This window comes from Bufo bufo, chromosome 3, assembly GCF_905171765.1.
Source record: "Bufo bufo chromosome 3, aBufBuf1.1, whole genome shotgun sequence".
NCBI classification, from domain to species: domain Eukaryota; kingdom Metazoa; phylum Chordata; class Amphibia; order Anura; family Bufonidae; genus Bufo; species Bufo bufo.
This window is the reverse complement of record NC_053391.1, coordinates 373562806-373579437: the sequence shown is the minus strand read 5'-3', so window position 1 is coordinate 373579437 and position 16632 is coordinate 373562806. Positions and strand designations below refer to the sequence as shown.

The 16632-nt window shown below is 45.6% G+C and overlaps 1 protein-coding gene across 1 annotated transcript in view; it reads right to left on the bottom strand.

Moving 5' to 3' along the window:
- RPS6KB1 (ribosomal protein S6 kinase B1) overlaps positions 1-16632 on the bottom strand; it is a 58844-nt gene that overhangs the window by 24994 nt on the left and 17218 nt on the right. The window contains exons 3-8 of the mRNA XM_040424669.1: positions 13814-13934; positions 11133-11201; positions 10274-10421; positions 9448-9505; positions 8209-8309; positions 7235-7325 (exon numbers count right to left, since the gene is read on the bottom strand). Coding sequence (XP_040280603.1) covers positions 7235-7325; positions 8209-8309; positions 9448-9505; positions 10274-10421; positions 11133-11201; positions 13814-13934 — 588 coding nt within the window. The remainder of the gene's footprint in view (positions 1-7234; positions 7326-8208; positions 8310-9447; positions 9506-10273; positions 10422-11132; positions 11202-13813; positions 13935-16632) is intronic.

The following is a 16632-nucleotide window of genomic DNA, read 5'->3' as shown; positions in this document are numbered from 1 at the left end:
TCTTCTTTAGTAAACAGGATTTTATACTAGTATAACTCAAGGTTGGCTAGACAAGTCTCTTTCTCCTAGTATCTGCCCTACCCTCCTCATCTAACCATTTCATTGCCAGGGACGTATGCAAAACATCATGACTAAATGCTTGCATCTGATAAAATGCAAGAGCTAGACCTTACATTTTAGTTAAAATAACTTCCCGAATTTTCTGCTTACAAATTATACCAATATTTTAGGTGCAATACTTAGTGCACTGCCATTGTATGGTCTCGGGGAGCAGCATGTTTTACGTCCGGATTCTGTGCAATCTAGAAGGGGCAAAGGAAGCTACTTGTGACAGCAAGAAGATCGATCATAGTCTGTGACGATTATCTAACTCTCTGTACGGCCACAATGACACCAGGAGGGTGATACAGAAACTTTTCTTCACATTATCATCCCTTTTACCAATCAACGAGGAGATATGCCCTCTAAGGGTACGGATACAAGTTCAGGTATCTGGATGCAGTTTTGGAAGCCAAAAATCAGGAGTGGGTCATAAAAGGAGAGAAGGTATAAAGGACAGATATGACTTCTCGTCTTTGAAATCACTCCTGGTTTTAGCTTCCAAAACTGCATCAGGAAACCTGGACGTGTGGCTGTACCCCGCTTATCACATTTGGTCTTCACTCTAGTTCATTTCTCCTGAAGAATGAGAAGACAAGCAGTTGCACACCTATCAGCCCCCTGAAACTAATCAGGACATTTGTCGACTCTCACTCAAATGTGTACTGGCATCTGGATGGCTGAAATTTTTGGTCTATTCAGTTCTTGCAAGTCGGTGAGGATATGAACTTAGGCATAAGTGACATTTATGAACTATACACACCCTGAACTTTTTTTCGATGTGCTATGCGCCTCTGCTTTAGCCCAGCTAAGCCCGAAACATGAAGTTTTATGCATTTTTTTCTGATTATTTTCATTTGTGAAATGTACAAAAAAAAAAACTAGATTTTTGTCAAACTTACCAGTAAAATCTCGTTCGCGCTCTTCATTGGTGGACACAGAGACCGTGGGTATAGCTATGTCCTCTAGGACAGTGTTTCCCAACCAGTGTGCCTCCAGCTGTTGCAAAACTACAACTCCCAGCATGCCCGCACAGCCAAAGGCTCTCCGGGCATGCTGGGAGTTGTAGTTTTGCAACAGCTGGAGGCACACTGGTTGGGAAACACTGCTCTAGGAGGTATGACACTAGTAAAAGATGTTGTTAGCTCCTCCCCTGGCAGCTTTACCCCCTCCAGCCTGGAGAGAGAGCTTCAGTTTGTGAGAAGCAGTAGGAGAAGCAAGTAAACCAACGAAAAAACGTGTAACAGTAACAATGCCAAGAACCGAACTAGGTTCTAACCAGCAACAGCCACAACTGTGGCCGAACAACAATATTGGGTGGGTGCTGTGTCCCCCAATGAAGAGCGAGAAAGAGATTTTACTGGTAAGTTTTACAAAAATCTCGTTTTCTCGCCCATATTCATTGGGGGACACAGAGACCGTGGGACGTCCGAGAGCAGTCCACAGGGAGGGAAAACCACAGACCCATGGAGCCAGCGCCCCTGCAGGTAACTAAGAACTACAGCCTGCAAGGCCATGTGGTCCAAAGGCGGCGCCCGCCGATGCATAAGTATGCATCTTGCAAAATCCTGTGAATGTGCGTAAGGAGGACAGTAGCCGCCCTGCACAACTGCGCGGCCGAACTTTGAATCCTCCGAGCCCAAGACCGCCCACCGCTGTGGTGGAGTGAGCCGTGACACCGAAGGGCGGGACCCTGCCCCGGGTGCAGTATGCTTAAGCAAATGCAGACGTGCAATTGCCATCCTGGAGGCCGCCAATGCCTTGCGAGGACCCTCCGGATGACAAAAAAGGAGAGAGTCCGTACACTGGAAGGAACTGGAGGCTGGCAATAAATCGTCAGAGCTCTGACAACGTCCAAATGACCTAACTCCCTTTCCCTAGGGGGTGAAGGGGAGGGACACAGTGATGGAAGGACAGTTTGTTCATTGAAATGAAAATCAGAGACCACTGTCTGTGAAAGGAATGAACGGGCCGGGGAACCGCTTATCCCTGTTAGAACCAGGAGGTTCTCGGCAAGAGAGCGCCCCAACCCGGACACCCATCTGATGGATTTGATAGCCACCACAAAAAAACACCTTCCAGGACAGGAGTCGGAGTGACATATCCCCCGTTGAAGGGGAGAATTCCGGAGCGCTGAAAGGACTAAGGTCAGATCCCAAGGCGGCAAAGGAGGACGGTATGGAGGAACCGTATGTGCCATTCCCTGAAGGAAGGTATTATGGGCCCCGGGTGAGTCAGAGGACGCTGGAAAGGATACACAACGCCGAAACTGCCCCAGCAAGGAACTAATGGCCAACCAAAAACCCAGGACCATAGGATCCACCCCTGCTAAAGGGAAGCGCTCCACGATAACGGTAAGTGGTCCACCAATGTCCCCAGAGCCGAAGAGGCTTGTGGGGAGAATGAGAAGCTGGCTGATAAACTACCGAGAAAGGAACGCCTGAATGAGGTATGTCCAACCGCAAGCCAAGGAATCAACACATTGGATAGGTAAAAGTAGAGTCGATATGAGAATCATCGGCGGTAGAGTTCAGTCAGCGACCGTGTATTGACGGTGTAGCAACACTGCTCGATGAAAAATTTCGACCAGACCAAGATGAGAGAAAAAACTCCTGCCTCGAGGAGGAAGAATAGAAGGGGTGTTCTGTCCCAGGAACGAAACTCCATCAGCAGTCGTAACAGCATTCCTGCTCAGCCTGGCGTGGCGAGTCTCGTAGTCTAGCCACGGAATGTGCAGTGAAAAGGCATGACTACATCGGACTGACATGGCAGTCACTAGTCAAGTCTTGAGAGAGGTAGTTGTAGATACGGGTAGTACACCCAGGACCAACGGGTAGCACTTGGAAAACGTCACAGCCCAACAGTCGGTCCGGAACAAGACTGGAAAAAAAAAACAAAAAAAAAAAAAAAAAAAAAACACAACAACACAGAACCAATACCCTGCATCAACATAGATGAGGGGAAGTAGTAAAGTAGGAGCTACCAAGGTTTGCGGAGTGGCCGTGAACCCCGAGCCAGAGAAGGAAAAAAAAAAACGGAAGGAAAGAGTGGTAGGGCAAAGCCCATTCCCCATCTGAGACTGGCACTACACAGAAGTAGCCCCCGGATGATAGTGGCGGTGCCACACTCCGCCTAAGGAGGGGGCCATGCAGCGTATGCCCCCGAATTTGGCGTTAGAAGAATCCGTCACCTGACGAAGGAGCCGTGCAGGGGGAGCCAGAGTATGTAATAGCTACTCCAGGACCCCCGTACCGTAGGAGCCACAGCGTGCCCGCCAGCACAAACTGAGGGGCAGACTAGAGGCATCCGGTAGAGGCCATGGTACCATACTGCCCCAGCAGTCAGGGTAGAACCCCTACCTGAGGGATTGCCGCACTGCAGCGACTGCAAACGCTAGTACCAGCGTAAAATCCGCACCAGCGGAAGAGAACACGCTGCAAAGCTAAACCAGAGTGCCAGCACAACCACTTCCCACATCAGGAATGGTGGATAGAAATAGAGTCAGTGTAACACTCGACTTGCTGGAATGTAATCACAATATTACGTGCCATGGTGTACGCACTACATATTGTTGAAGACACACATTGGAACAGTGGAGGACCCTGGAGATAGGGGACGCTAGGACACATGAGTGATGCTGGGCAACCCCATAGAGGAGAGAGGTTGTCATATTCATGCCCCAAACCGGCACCGAAGGAAAAATACACAACGTGGAAACAGCCACAATATCAACTGGCGGCACCGAAATATCATTAGAAGAGTACAGGGCACCAGCGTGACCGATACTCGCTACGCTTCACTTGTAGAAGAAGCTAAGGCATCTATAGCTAATTGAAGTGCCATATCCAAGATGTGTACCCCTTCCCCACGGTAGTGGATTACTTGTGAAAGGAGCAATGTTGTAATTATCCCACCAATGAAGGGGGTAATGCTTGCGGCAAGCACTGCACTCAGTGGTAGTGGAAGTACTCCACCATGAAGGGTGGCAATGCAGTAATGCATCTAGCAGGAACTGAATCCAAGTAGAGAGGGAGTACGCCTCTTACGGAAAAGGCAAGGCATCTGGAGAGTCCGTATCAATACCCCACCTACCTAAGGGGCTAAGACATACAGTAAACCCTGAACCAGGGATAATGCCATAGCGCCACTATGGAAGAGGCTAATGCATACAGTAAGTACTGTCCCCAGTGGGAACGCAGTTCCGCCACCTACTAAAAGGGGGAACCCTACTGCCGGTACTGAAACAGTTCTAGTGCGGTTAGACCCCAATGGAGGGAGATAATATCCAAGGGAGTACTGCATCCAGTAGTAGTGCAAATACTCCACCTAAGGAAGGGGGTAATGCATACGACAAGTACTGCTGTCTGCCTCGGACGCCATCTTGGAAAATCGCGCCGGAATCACGGCAGCGACCGAACCACTGATCCCCCCTTCGGGCCGAACCTCTCCAGGGAGAGGAGGGTGTGTCTGAGCGTGACCCTAGGGAGGAAGGGTGGGGGTGTGGAGGTGACAGAGGAGGAAAATATCCTGATCTAGCCCGTTGTGTGCAGCCTTAACTCTCAGAATCTTGTCCATGGCAGTCGCAGGCTCGCCGGTGGGAGTTATCAACTAAACTACCCGGGGGTGGAATGGGAACTTCTAGAGGTTCACTCACCGCATTGGCGCCCAAATGACCCCGGAAGGAGATTGGGAAGTCCGGAGATCCACCATCGGATTGCGCAGGTGGTGCTTATCAACCCGGAGGTGTGTGGGAAGGTACAGAGGTCCACCATTAGATTTGCACAGGTAGTGCTAATCCACCAAACGACCCCAGAGGGTGCTTGGGAAGGTCCGGATGGCCACCATGGGATTGCGCAAGCAGCACTCTATCAACTAAAATGACCCAGATTGACTGGGAAGGTCTGGATGTCCACCTGGATTGCGCAGGCAGCGTTTTATCAACCAAACGACCCAGGAGAGTGATTGGGAAGGTCCAGATGAACACAATTGGATGGCGCAGGCAGCGCTTGGTAACCAAACAGCACCAGAGGGTGAAAGGAAATATTCAGATCTACCAGTGGATTGCGCAGGCAGCGCTTTATCAACCGGAGGGTGAATGGAAAATTGAAGGGTCCTCCTCTGACTGTGATGGGACCCGGGCCCAGTCTGATACTGACGGGGGGGTTCCTGCAGTGATGAGGACTGAGGGGGGAGGACCCGAATGGACTTTATTTATTTAATTTGTTAAAAACTGAGAGGCCCACAATTGCGCAGGTGGTAATTGGGCACAACCATCCGACAATGATTGGAAAGTTCCAAACTAGGAAGGTGTATCTAACTGATAAGTTTGTGATCATAAACCATACACAGAGGGAGGAGAAAGAAGAAGAGAAGTTGAGCTCTCTAGAGGGGTCTATCAAGATGAAAGCCATGGTGAGATGCGCTATAATGGACCACCCAGCTTTCCTAGGAGCAGAAGTGAGATTCCTGCTAGACTTGGTAAGAGACACAGAAAATGATATTTCATTTTATTAACACCAATTTGATAGTGTGGGTGAAATTATACCATCTAGATTGGCGAATAAATAAATAATTAAATTAATTGATCATCTCCATATTGAGATGTAGTCTTAGGCTATTGTGAGGCTTCATTCTGCCTGCAGAAGAATCTAGACTCATAATCTAGCAAAGCATTAAATAATTGTACATATATATATATATACACATATATACATACACACATATATACACACACACACACTTGTATACTGCAGAACTACATGTTTATCATTAACGTCATCTCACGACAAAAGAATTTATCTGAGGAAATAGTCGGCCTCAGATGTGAATTGTATCAATTAGGTCGACTACAATTCACCAGGTCATGATTTTAAGAATTTATTACAAATTTTATTTAAAAAAATTATTATGGTTAATTTTTATGACCATAATTAATAGTTCTTAATTGAATTATTACCCCCCGACAGAGGGGAGGGGAAGGCAAGGCGGGAGGAATTCGTGCCAGACCGCCCCCCTCCCCGGGGTGAAGTGCGGGTTAGTAGGCCGCAAGCCGGGGCCTAAAGTTCTGAAACACGGCCAACTGTATGGCCGGAGCACCGAGGGCTGCGGGGACAGTGCTGCATGCCGCTGCCGGCCGAAGTGCATCACAGTAAGTGAAGTTGCGCCAGATCGCAGAGAAATGCGCCCGCTTGTGCACACATGCTGGGGAGGCCGCAAGCCGAGGCTAGATTGCGCAGGCAGAATGTCACGCTGGCCGGAGTGATCAGGCGAGGCCAGATTTTTGCGGTGCCCGGGTCCGATGCTGGTGTTAGCCTCCTGGAGCGGCGGCTTCCAGGGGATGATTATCGCTGGGGAGCGGAGACAAGGAGAGATCAGAGGTCCAACCCTGCATTATGCGCAGGCACTCTGCATCTTCTCTACACCCGACCAAAGCGGTGCGCACGGTCGCCCGCTGTGATTTAATGCCATTAACCCCCTATGTGCCCGAGTACCAACGACAGAGGGGGAGGGAAGACTGTGGAGCTGGGCTAGTAAAAAAAATAAAAGTCCGTGTCTGGCCAAGGAGGAAGCCTATTCCGTAGAACCCTTCAAATAGGAAAGGAAGGAGAGGGTTAACATACTTACCTAGTCCCGTACTCGCCTATCTTCCTCCTCTTCACTTCACCCTCCCTAAGTGGCCTATAAGGTCACCTTTTCCAGCAGGGTCACCTTCTCAGCAGCTGGCACCGGAGTGGCAGGAGTCTGGTATGGCGGGAGGGTCTTCTCTTTGGCAGACCTAGGTGACCCCTTGGCTGGCGGGATGCAGGGGAGCGAGGCTGCCCTGGTCCACCTTGTCTTCTGTGGGGGAGGCAGCAGTGCGGGTGACCGGCACTGGCGCAACTCGACCCCGGGAGAACAGGGAGGCGAGGCGTCCACTGTTTTCCAATCTGAAAAAGAAGGGAAAAAAAACTAAAATAAAAAATCTTCAGGAGATTCCCTAATGAATATGGGTGAGAAAACTATATTCACTCATTCAGCAAGCAAAAAAAAAAATAAGTGAACATTACAACAAAAAAAAAAAAAAACAACTCGTGACCGTATTCTTTAATTATATCTGTACTCAAGTTCATAAAAATGTTAAAAATAAAATGCTCACATGTATTCTATGGTTCCACAAAATGTATGTGTTACTGTGCCATCATGAATGGATTCCTTACAAAGTCCAAAATCTGTCAGTTTAACATGTCCTAGAAAAAAGAGAAACAAAATACAACTATCAAAAACAGCAAGAATCTGTGACCGATCACACACGTTTTCAGAAAGTTTAGGTGCAGTGTTTAACAAAGTTTTTTCGGTTTTAATGAGTACATTTATGTAGAGAATAGGACGTTGAACAATTTTCTAATATATATCTACTTAAAGTTTTGTCTGCAGACCTTTATTATATCCATACAGTAGTACAGCAAATATATGGCGTGGTCTTTCTGGCAGGGGTGTGTACTACCAAAGATGCACCAAATTTATGATGAGGCACACGACTCATCATAAATTAGGTGAATCTTCCGGCAGTAACGGCGACAAATAGTAGTTAAAAAAAAAAACACTTAGGGCCGTTTTACACAAATGTGTTCAGTCCAGAAATTATGCTCCGTGTGTGAACGTGATCCTCCATTCTTGACAATGTCCATCTTGCAGGAGCGCGCAGCATTATACTGATTTATAACGCTGTGTGCCTCTCCATGACCTTACTTCTACAAGATCATACTAACAGCTTTAGGTCACTGATTCAGTAGCAATAAGGTCATGCAGAGGCATTATACAGCATTATAAATCATAATAATGTTGTGCACTCCTGCAAGACAAGCAAGATCACATTCAAAACATTTTGCGTAACTTCTGGACTGCACATGCTCATGTGAAACAGCCCTTAATAAATGACTCCCACTGATACAAAGTCTTTATGAAAAGTACTGCAAAAAAAATGATACAGAAACTGAATCTGTCAACAATTCAAGCTAGCCTCAGATAGCACAGCACAAAGCTTGTGACAATTTCCTTTAATCAAACACTGACAACAAAAGTTCTTAAAATTTCACCCAAGGAGAGAGTTGCAAGTTACTGTATCCCCACCTTGATGGTTGAGCATGATGTTCTCTGGTTTCAGATCACGATAAATTATTCCTTTCTGATGTAAATGTCCCAAAGCCATTGAGATCTCTGCTAAGTAAAAGCTGAAAATAAACCGGGATTAATAATATAAAAACAGTACGTTACATGTAGAGATTCAGCACAGAAAAATCTATTCTTTGTCCCATGCCATATTCTACCATTGGCCATCTTTTAAGTCTGTTCCAAAGAAGAACATGTCATCCATTTCATCTTTATTCGGATAGTAAGGCCTGGGCTACATAGAGACTTTGTAGAACTACTGACAGATCAATCAATTGCGTAAATTAAGGATCAGCAACCTCCGGCACTCCAGCTGTTCTGAAACTACAACTCCCAGAGTGCTCCATTCACTTTTATGGGAGTTACAAAAACAGCTGAGCATGTTTGCATGCTGGGAGTTATAGTTTCACAGCAGCTGAAGTGCCAAAGGTAGCGGATATAGCTGGTAACTACAGCGCTGGTTTCATTTACTCTAATGGGAGCAGCGGTGCAGTGATCAGCTCTGTCCACTATACAATGGACAGGGATGTGTAGTTCTCGCCTTGACTTCCAGTGCAGGAGCTACTACTGGGTATAAATATTCAGTACTAAGCCATTCCTTCTAAATCCTGGAAAAAAAACTTTAAGGGATGAAATTCAAAACCTACTGATGTAAGTTCAGGTTCAAGTAAGATGATTAAACTGTCTCAAAATGTGTCAAGTTTTAAAAACTCTCATACTTTTGGGAACCTAGAGGTGCAAGGGGCGTTATTGTACCTCAAATGTCTCATTTTAATATAGGCAGAGGTTTTTTTCTGTCTGATTCTTAACCAATGCACTGCATGCCATATTTCTGAGATATTTTACCATGAGGCGCATCAGTATACAGAGCTACAGGAACTACGTGTGCGTGAGGCCTTGATCTCACAAGAGTACACTTTCAAGAATTTTCACTGATGGCCTATCCTAATTGGCTGAATGATGGCCTTCACTGCTGCGGCTGTATCAGATACTGCAGTTCACCTTCAGCACAGCCCAACTCTGAATTCTATCTTAACAATACGCTTATAACAAAATCAATTGCTACACTTCACTTGAATAAAACGATGGATGAAAGGAAATTGGTCAACACTGACTTAATAGGTTAGAAGAAGGAAGCGCTTTATGGTTGCTTCATTTTAAAAGTTTTCAGGGACTGACAGAAAAATGTAATTTACTCACCAGGCAGTATCTTCCATAAATATCCCTTCACGCTCCAACTGCATGAAGAGTTCTCCACCTAAACAAAAATACAAAAGAAAACAGTTGAGAAACTTAAGATGTAAAATTTAAAACGTAACTGAACAGAAAGGAGTGCTCCAAAATGCATTCCGTTCTCATACTGGAGAGCAAACCTCAGCATGCAACAGTTTGCTTTCCGTCCTGGGATGACGTCATGGCCCACAATGCAAGTCAATGGGGACGGATCGGTTTTCTCTGACGTTGTGTTTCAATAAAGGGAACCTGTGACCTCCAACAAACATCCCAAGCCGGCAGCAGTACCTTAGAGTAGCCAGCAGTGTGTTTGTAACAATCATTTTCTTCCTGCAGGCAGATGAAGCAAAAGCTGTAAAAACGTTCTTTAATCCCCTGCCGGCGCGCTTCTCTAGTCAGGCTTGAAGTCACGGAGGCAGCGGCCTCCTTGCTTCAAGTAACTGTAACCGCGCCCTCTTCCCTGCCCCTTCGCTGGGACTGACAGCTGGCAGTTTGGCTGGCTTTGCCGAACTCTCTGCATAAGCGCTGTCAATCACAGCGAAAGGGCAGGGCCGCTGCCTCCGTGACTTCAAGCCTGACTAGAGAAGCGCGCCGGCATGGGATTAAAGAACGTTTTTACAGCTTTTGCTTCAGCTGCCTGCAGGAAGAAAATGATCGTTACAAACACACTGCTGGCGGCTCTAAGGTACTGCTGCTGGCTTGGGATGTTTGTTGGAGGTGACAGGTTCACTTTGAGAGGCTGTGCTCAATGGACTGTGAAATGAAATGGCTGCAGTTGCATGAGGTGACTGACCGCTAAGATACTCCAGAATGAGGTAGAGTTTTCCACCAGTTTGAAAGGCATAAATTAAGTCCACAATAAAAGGGTGTTTCACTTCTTCTAGGATATTACGTTCTGCTTTTGTATGTGCTGTGTCTTTTGCATTTCTCACAATCATAGCCTAGGAGAAAATTCAATAACATTATAAAGGATTACATAGGATTAGTTCAGAAAAGCAAGCACATTTACTTGGAGGAAAAGATAAATTACTAGGTTACTTTTCTGAGGATATGCATTTTCTTAAACAAAAATGCTGAACTGCTATGAAAAAGGTCTATCTGAACTTAAACCTAAACAGAGAAATTCTGGGTCCTAATAAACAGACATTTTATCCACAGGAAACATATGCTGGTACTGAGGGGCTATAGATGCAATGTCCTGGGGGGGGAGGAGGAGGACACAGACTACGCGTTACAGCCAGATGAATGGCCGTTGTCACTGTTATATACACGAATGTCAAGTGTTCAAGAACAGTACAACTCCTTGATTCTAGCTCATAAAGGGAGGAGGCAGCAGGGCATATCTTCATAAATGAATGCACTGTGAACAATACAGATTTGTATTCCCTCCTACTCCACCTCTGTCCTTCCCATTTACTAAATGCAGGTTCTATAAACCATTGTACTGAGCTGACGCCCCTGGAGGGGCAGGCAAAGGAAATAGGATTCAGCAAGAGACTGAGATGGCAGAAATATGGCCGGAAACAGCTTGCAATCCAATTCCGAATAGACTGATAAAAAGGGAAGCTTTACTCTGACAAGCTAAAAGAAAACTGATTTGACACATCATGTGTTGCACCATTTGCAAATGTGTGTAAAGATGCATAACGTACCTTTTTGAGTACTTTCATGGCAAATATTTTCCCAGTATGAGCTCCTAGTACTTTGCGTACTTGAAATACCTGCACAAGAGATACACTTTTTATGCACACACTAGGAATTCAATGACCAGATTTATTATATTGACAGATGTCGGAGGCAGACTATCCACTGGTTTTTCAGCAACAATCTGTCCACATTCCCCCCCCCCCGTTCAGGAGACGGTCACATTTGACAACAGGAATAGTACATGACGCAGCAGTATTCTTGCTGACAGAATGCCACTAAACCCAAATGCAAGTTAATGGGGTTCACTTGTCACACCTTGCATCCATTGTATGAAGGAGTCAGCAAAGCACCATGGATTGCATGTTAGCAGAATGTCACACAGCTGACGTTGTCACAAAAAGAAACTGTTCGGTGTGGTGAAAAGTATTACTGCAGCAAATTAAAAAAGTTTCTGGATTGCAATAAAGGTTAAATGGGTTTCAACCAGGGCTGTGGAGTCGGTAGATAAATGCTCCGACTCCTCAGTTTTTGGTACTTCCGACTCCTCTGTATTTAATATGCGAATGTATTTCATACATTCCTTGAACAGACCACCATTAGTTCAAAACCCACCAAAAGCACACCTTTTGGTTCAAAATATTTATTTTCTTTATTTTCCTCCTCAAAAACCTAGGTGCGTCTTATGGGCAGGTGCGTCTTATAGGACGAAAAATACGGTAATTATAATTTTTTTGTGAATTGGGACATTTAAACTTGCTTTTTTTTATTTATTTATTTTATTCCAATTTAAATCTAGTAGGAGTCGGAGTCTGTTCATTTTTTGCCGACTCCAAGTACCCAAAATTGCCTCGACTCCACAGCCCTGGTTTCGACATTGAATACATTCACCGTATATATGCCAATCTGATAGCAGGGAAGCCTGGAAGCAGAACCAGCCCCCTTCTCCTCTGTTCACACTCCAGGAAGATAGGAACCATGCATGCAGCTCTCTCCATTGTAGTCTATGTGAGTTGCTGAAACAGACTACTATGAGGATAGCTGCTATCATGCATGGCCATGCAAACCCACACAAGGGTCAGAGACCTCAATTCTGCCGATTTATGAGAGACCCAGAGATGGCTACACCGTACTTGCCCATCCCTGCTCCCACATGTGTCACTTCTGTTCTCTCTGACACAGGACATACATGTTAGCAGCCACCAGACAAATATGTCTTAGACCAGATGTTTTGGGGGGGGGACACTGTGTGTAGGATTTTCAGGCCCTGGATGTAAACAATAAAGTTCCCGTTGAGTGACAGAAAGCTAGTACATTAGAAGCTACTTATATCAGCAGCACAAATCCCTCTTCTAAAATGTACCGTGGAGCCCTGGCTGTTTATCTAGGATTGTCTACACGGGATACCAATGTATGCAGCTTAGAGTTTAGTCACGTCTCGGATCTGCCTATGGCAAATCCGATATGGTATTTACAAGGAGATATGCGGCAGAAATCCAAGACGATGCTTAGATTTCTCTTGCGGATTTGCCAATGAAGCCAAACAAAGTGTAGCCCTATTCAATTAAGGGCTCGTTCACGCAAACGTATTCTGCATTCCGTATACGGGCCGTTTTCTGCGTATCCGTGGGCCCGCAATCCGTATCCTGTCCTATTCTTGTCCGTTTTGCGGACAATAGGCATTTCTATAAAGGGCCTCCTGTTCTGTTCCGCAAATTCCAAAAGGCACATAGACTGCATTCGTTATTTGCGGATCCGCAAAAAACGTCACGGTCATGTGAACGAGCCCTAACACTGGAGTCCTCCTCCAGAAAATGTCTCATGCTGGTATGAATTTTTTTTTGCTCTTGTGGGGGGGGGGGGGGGGGATTTGTCCCCAGTGGCATAGACAAAAATCTGTGCAGATTATTATTATTTTTTTTTAAGCACATGGATGGGGAAATACTCCAGTCCCTTGTACTGGATGGAGAACCTTAGGGGATTTGATGAGAATGAGGCAAGGAAACAAAGTATGAATGTGGCCTTACAAATGTGAACAGGAATAAATGTGTCAGAGCGTGGGTGTAAACAATAATGTTAATATTCTTTAGAAAAGATTTTGAAAATAGAAAGGTAAACAGTATGTGAAAAAATATATATTAATAGCTTTTCATTATTCAAGAATTAATGTTAAACTGGGCATAAAAAGATGAGAGTGCATGCTGGATGGCAAAACTTCCAAGGCAACTGTACAAAACCAGGAGTCTTCTTCAAAGTAACAGATTGGAAGGGAGAGGGAAGTGACAATAACACTTCAGTCTTTACATATGTAACATTTGAAACCCCATTAAGATAATTCTTTGTGCCTGTGAAAGCTTAATCGGGTATCCCGGTTAGAGTAACAGGATATGGGTTAACTATTAGATTGTGACCAACCTCTAGAACACCATCAGAAGGGGGGGACCATACCCACCAGGTCCCCCACAAAATTAATGGGGCAGCAGGTTGGGCAGACACACTGCCACTCCATTAAGAATAGGAGATAAATATTAGATCATGAGAATGGGGACCACGTACCTTGTAGGGCCCCCCAAAATGAGTGGAGTGGCAGATGGAGTGTGCACACTGTTACATCATTCATCTGTATGGGACTGGAGGAAAACAGGCAAATACAACTGAAGTAAACCTGTATGAAATAGCTATGTCTTACCTTTCCATAACCACCTTTTCCAAGAACGCGAAGAAGCTCAAAACACTCAGGCCTGATCTTTTCCGGTCCCTTATTCACACTAGTCTCGGAAATCTCAAACTTTTCACAGTGCTCCATGCCACTAAATGTAAAAAAAAAAAAAAAGGAAATAAATCACACCTTATTAATGGGGAACATTATGAATTATGCAGTTGTTACTTTATTATGTAAATGTACAAAGATACACTGCAACTCCCAACTACCGGTTCCTAAATTGACACTGCCATTTTAAGGGGACAGATTGGCAGTTAATTTAATGGATCCAACTGACAGCGAAAAATACTAGGTTTGAGTAAAAGGGTAGCTGCCACTGACAGACATCGCCTTCTCACTGGGCAATGCAGAAGTAATACAACCACGAGTATGAACCCACCCCTAAACTGCCATAACACTAACATTCTAGGACTTACTTGTGTACAGTTAAGTTGCTTCCAAATCTCTCTTTCCTTAAAGGGGTTGTCCAGTTTCAATAAAAAACCGGACTACATACAGGATTAGACTTCAATAAAGAACAGTAATTACCTAGCGGATCTAGTGCAGCCACTTCAGTTCTCTCAGTAGGGCTTTATTTACCAGGTTTCATCAGCGACTTCATGTCGACAACACATGACCACTGCAGCCAATCATTGACCTCCGCATTGCCCTGAAGAAGCCAACGATTGGCTGTAGTTATCACGTGTTTTCACTGTGACATCACGGCTAGTTAAAACAAGCCTGGCCAGGAGAACCACAGTGGAAGCACAGGATCTGCTAGGTAAGTACTACACTATTCTTTATTTCAGGCTCCTTTATTATTCCTGCTAGAAGTTATGACTGAATTGACTGGAGTGGTGTTCCTGCACAGTCTGACACTGGCAGCATTGACCCCCCCCCCCCCCCCCCCCCCCCCAAATCTGATAATGCCCACCTATTAAGCAAAAGGTAGAACAGAGTCATAATAGATGCTCTGGAATAGTTATATTATAGAGAACATAGGTGGTTACTAACAGACATGTCAGGAGAGGTGACTGGTATTGTTGATCGAGCACCAAAGTGCTCGAGTAGAACAATTTGGGATGCTTGGGTGCTCTGCTCTGAAGAGGGAAGGGTGTCTGGTTCACATGAAAAAGTCAGAAATTGATGGAAACGAGATGGTTCGGGAACAGCATGGGGATGTCTGGATGCATCTTGGACTAGCAGGTCGCTGCTGGGAACGATGTTGTCCGAGTAGTAAGCCACTTCTACAGACTGACAATAATGCGCACAAAACCGAAGATAAAATCGATTTTAGAGGAAAAATTGTTAGGAAACATTCTTTCCTGCTTATTTACTTGTATATAAAGTGCAAGTGCTACCAAAAATTACAAGGAAGAGGCACTCCGATACAACCTGTATATCACATAAAGGAGGGCCTCATCCACATTGTGGTACAATTACTAAGGTAGTGGGACTCCTACACTCAAAGCCTATGCACTAAGGGAAAAGGCTGCCAAAAATTCCAAGGAACCGGCACTCCAATACACCCTTTGTTACACATAAAGGGCATCATACACCCCCTTGAAAAATTATGATAGATGGCCTGCTGGTGACCCTCAAAAACATTTGGAGCAAGGGCCTGCTGCTGATCTGACCATCTAAAACATTATGGGCAAGGGTCTGCTGCTGAGCTGACCATCTAAAACATTAGCAAGCGAGTGCAGCCTAATAAGCATGTTGGTATGATGGAGGAGGAGGACGAGAAAAGGGAGGAGACTGAACCATATACCTTTTTAGTGGTGGAAGGGGTGCATGGGAATACAGTGTATTCAATACACCATAAAAGCCACATTTAAAGTGCCTTTATGTTCAGCAGCTTTCCTCTGGTGAAGTAGAGAAGTCGGGGACAATCCAGGCCTTGTTCATTTTTATAAGAGTCAACTAGTCAGAATTTTCAGTTGACAGGCGGATGCGCTTATCAGTTATGCCCCCAGCAGCACTAAATACCCGCTCTGACAAAACGCTGGCGGCAGGGCAGGCCAGCACCTCCAAGGCGTAGAGCGCCAGTTCGTGCCACGTGCCCAGCTTGGACACCCAATAGTTGTAAGGCACAGAGGGATCATTGAGGACGCAGTAATGGTCTGCTACGTACTCCTTCACCATCTTCCAAAACTTTTCTCTCCTTGTGACACTAGGCCGTGCATCAGTGTGAGGGTGCTGGCGGGGTGTCATGAAACTGTCCCAGGCCTTGGAGAGTGTTGCCCTGCCTCTGTTGGAACTGCTGTGTGTTCCCCTGGTCTGCCCTCCTCGGTTGCCAAAGGAACTACGTACTCTGCCGCCAGCGTTGTCAGCTGGAAATTTTTGGAGCAATTTTTCCACAAGGACCTTCTAGTATTGCACCATTTTGCTAGTCCTCTCCACCAGAGGAATGAGAGATGAGAAGTTATCTTTGTAGCGGGGGTCGAGAAGGGTGAAAACCCAGTAATCCGTGTTGTCTAAAATGTGCATAACGCGAGGGTCACAGGAAAGGCAGCATAACAAAGTCAGCCATGTGTGCCAGAGTCCTAAAAGACAAGACTTCTCTGTCCTTATCAGGAGGATGATTCTCAATCTCCTCATCCTCTTCCTCCTTTTCTGCCCATCCACGACGAACAGATGGAATAAACCTGCTATGGGTACTACCCTCTGTAGCGAAGGCAACCGTCTCCTGCTCCTCATTATCCAATTCGCGCTGAGAAGACAAACTGAGGGTGGTCTGGCTATGACCCTGTGTACGGTCTTCCTCCATTTCCCCCTCTTCCACATGCAAAGCGCCCGCCTTCATT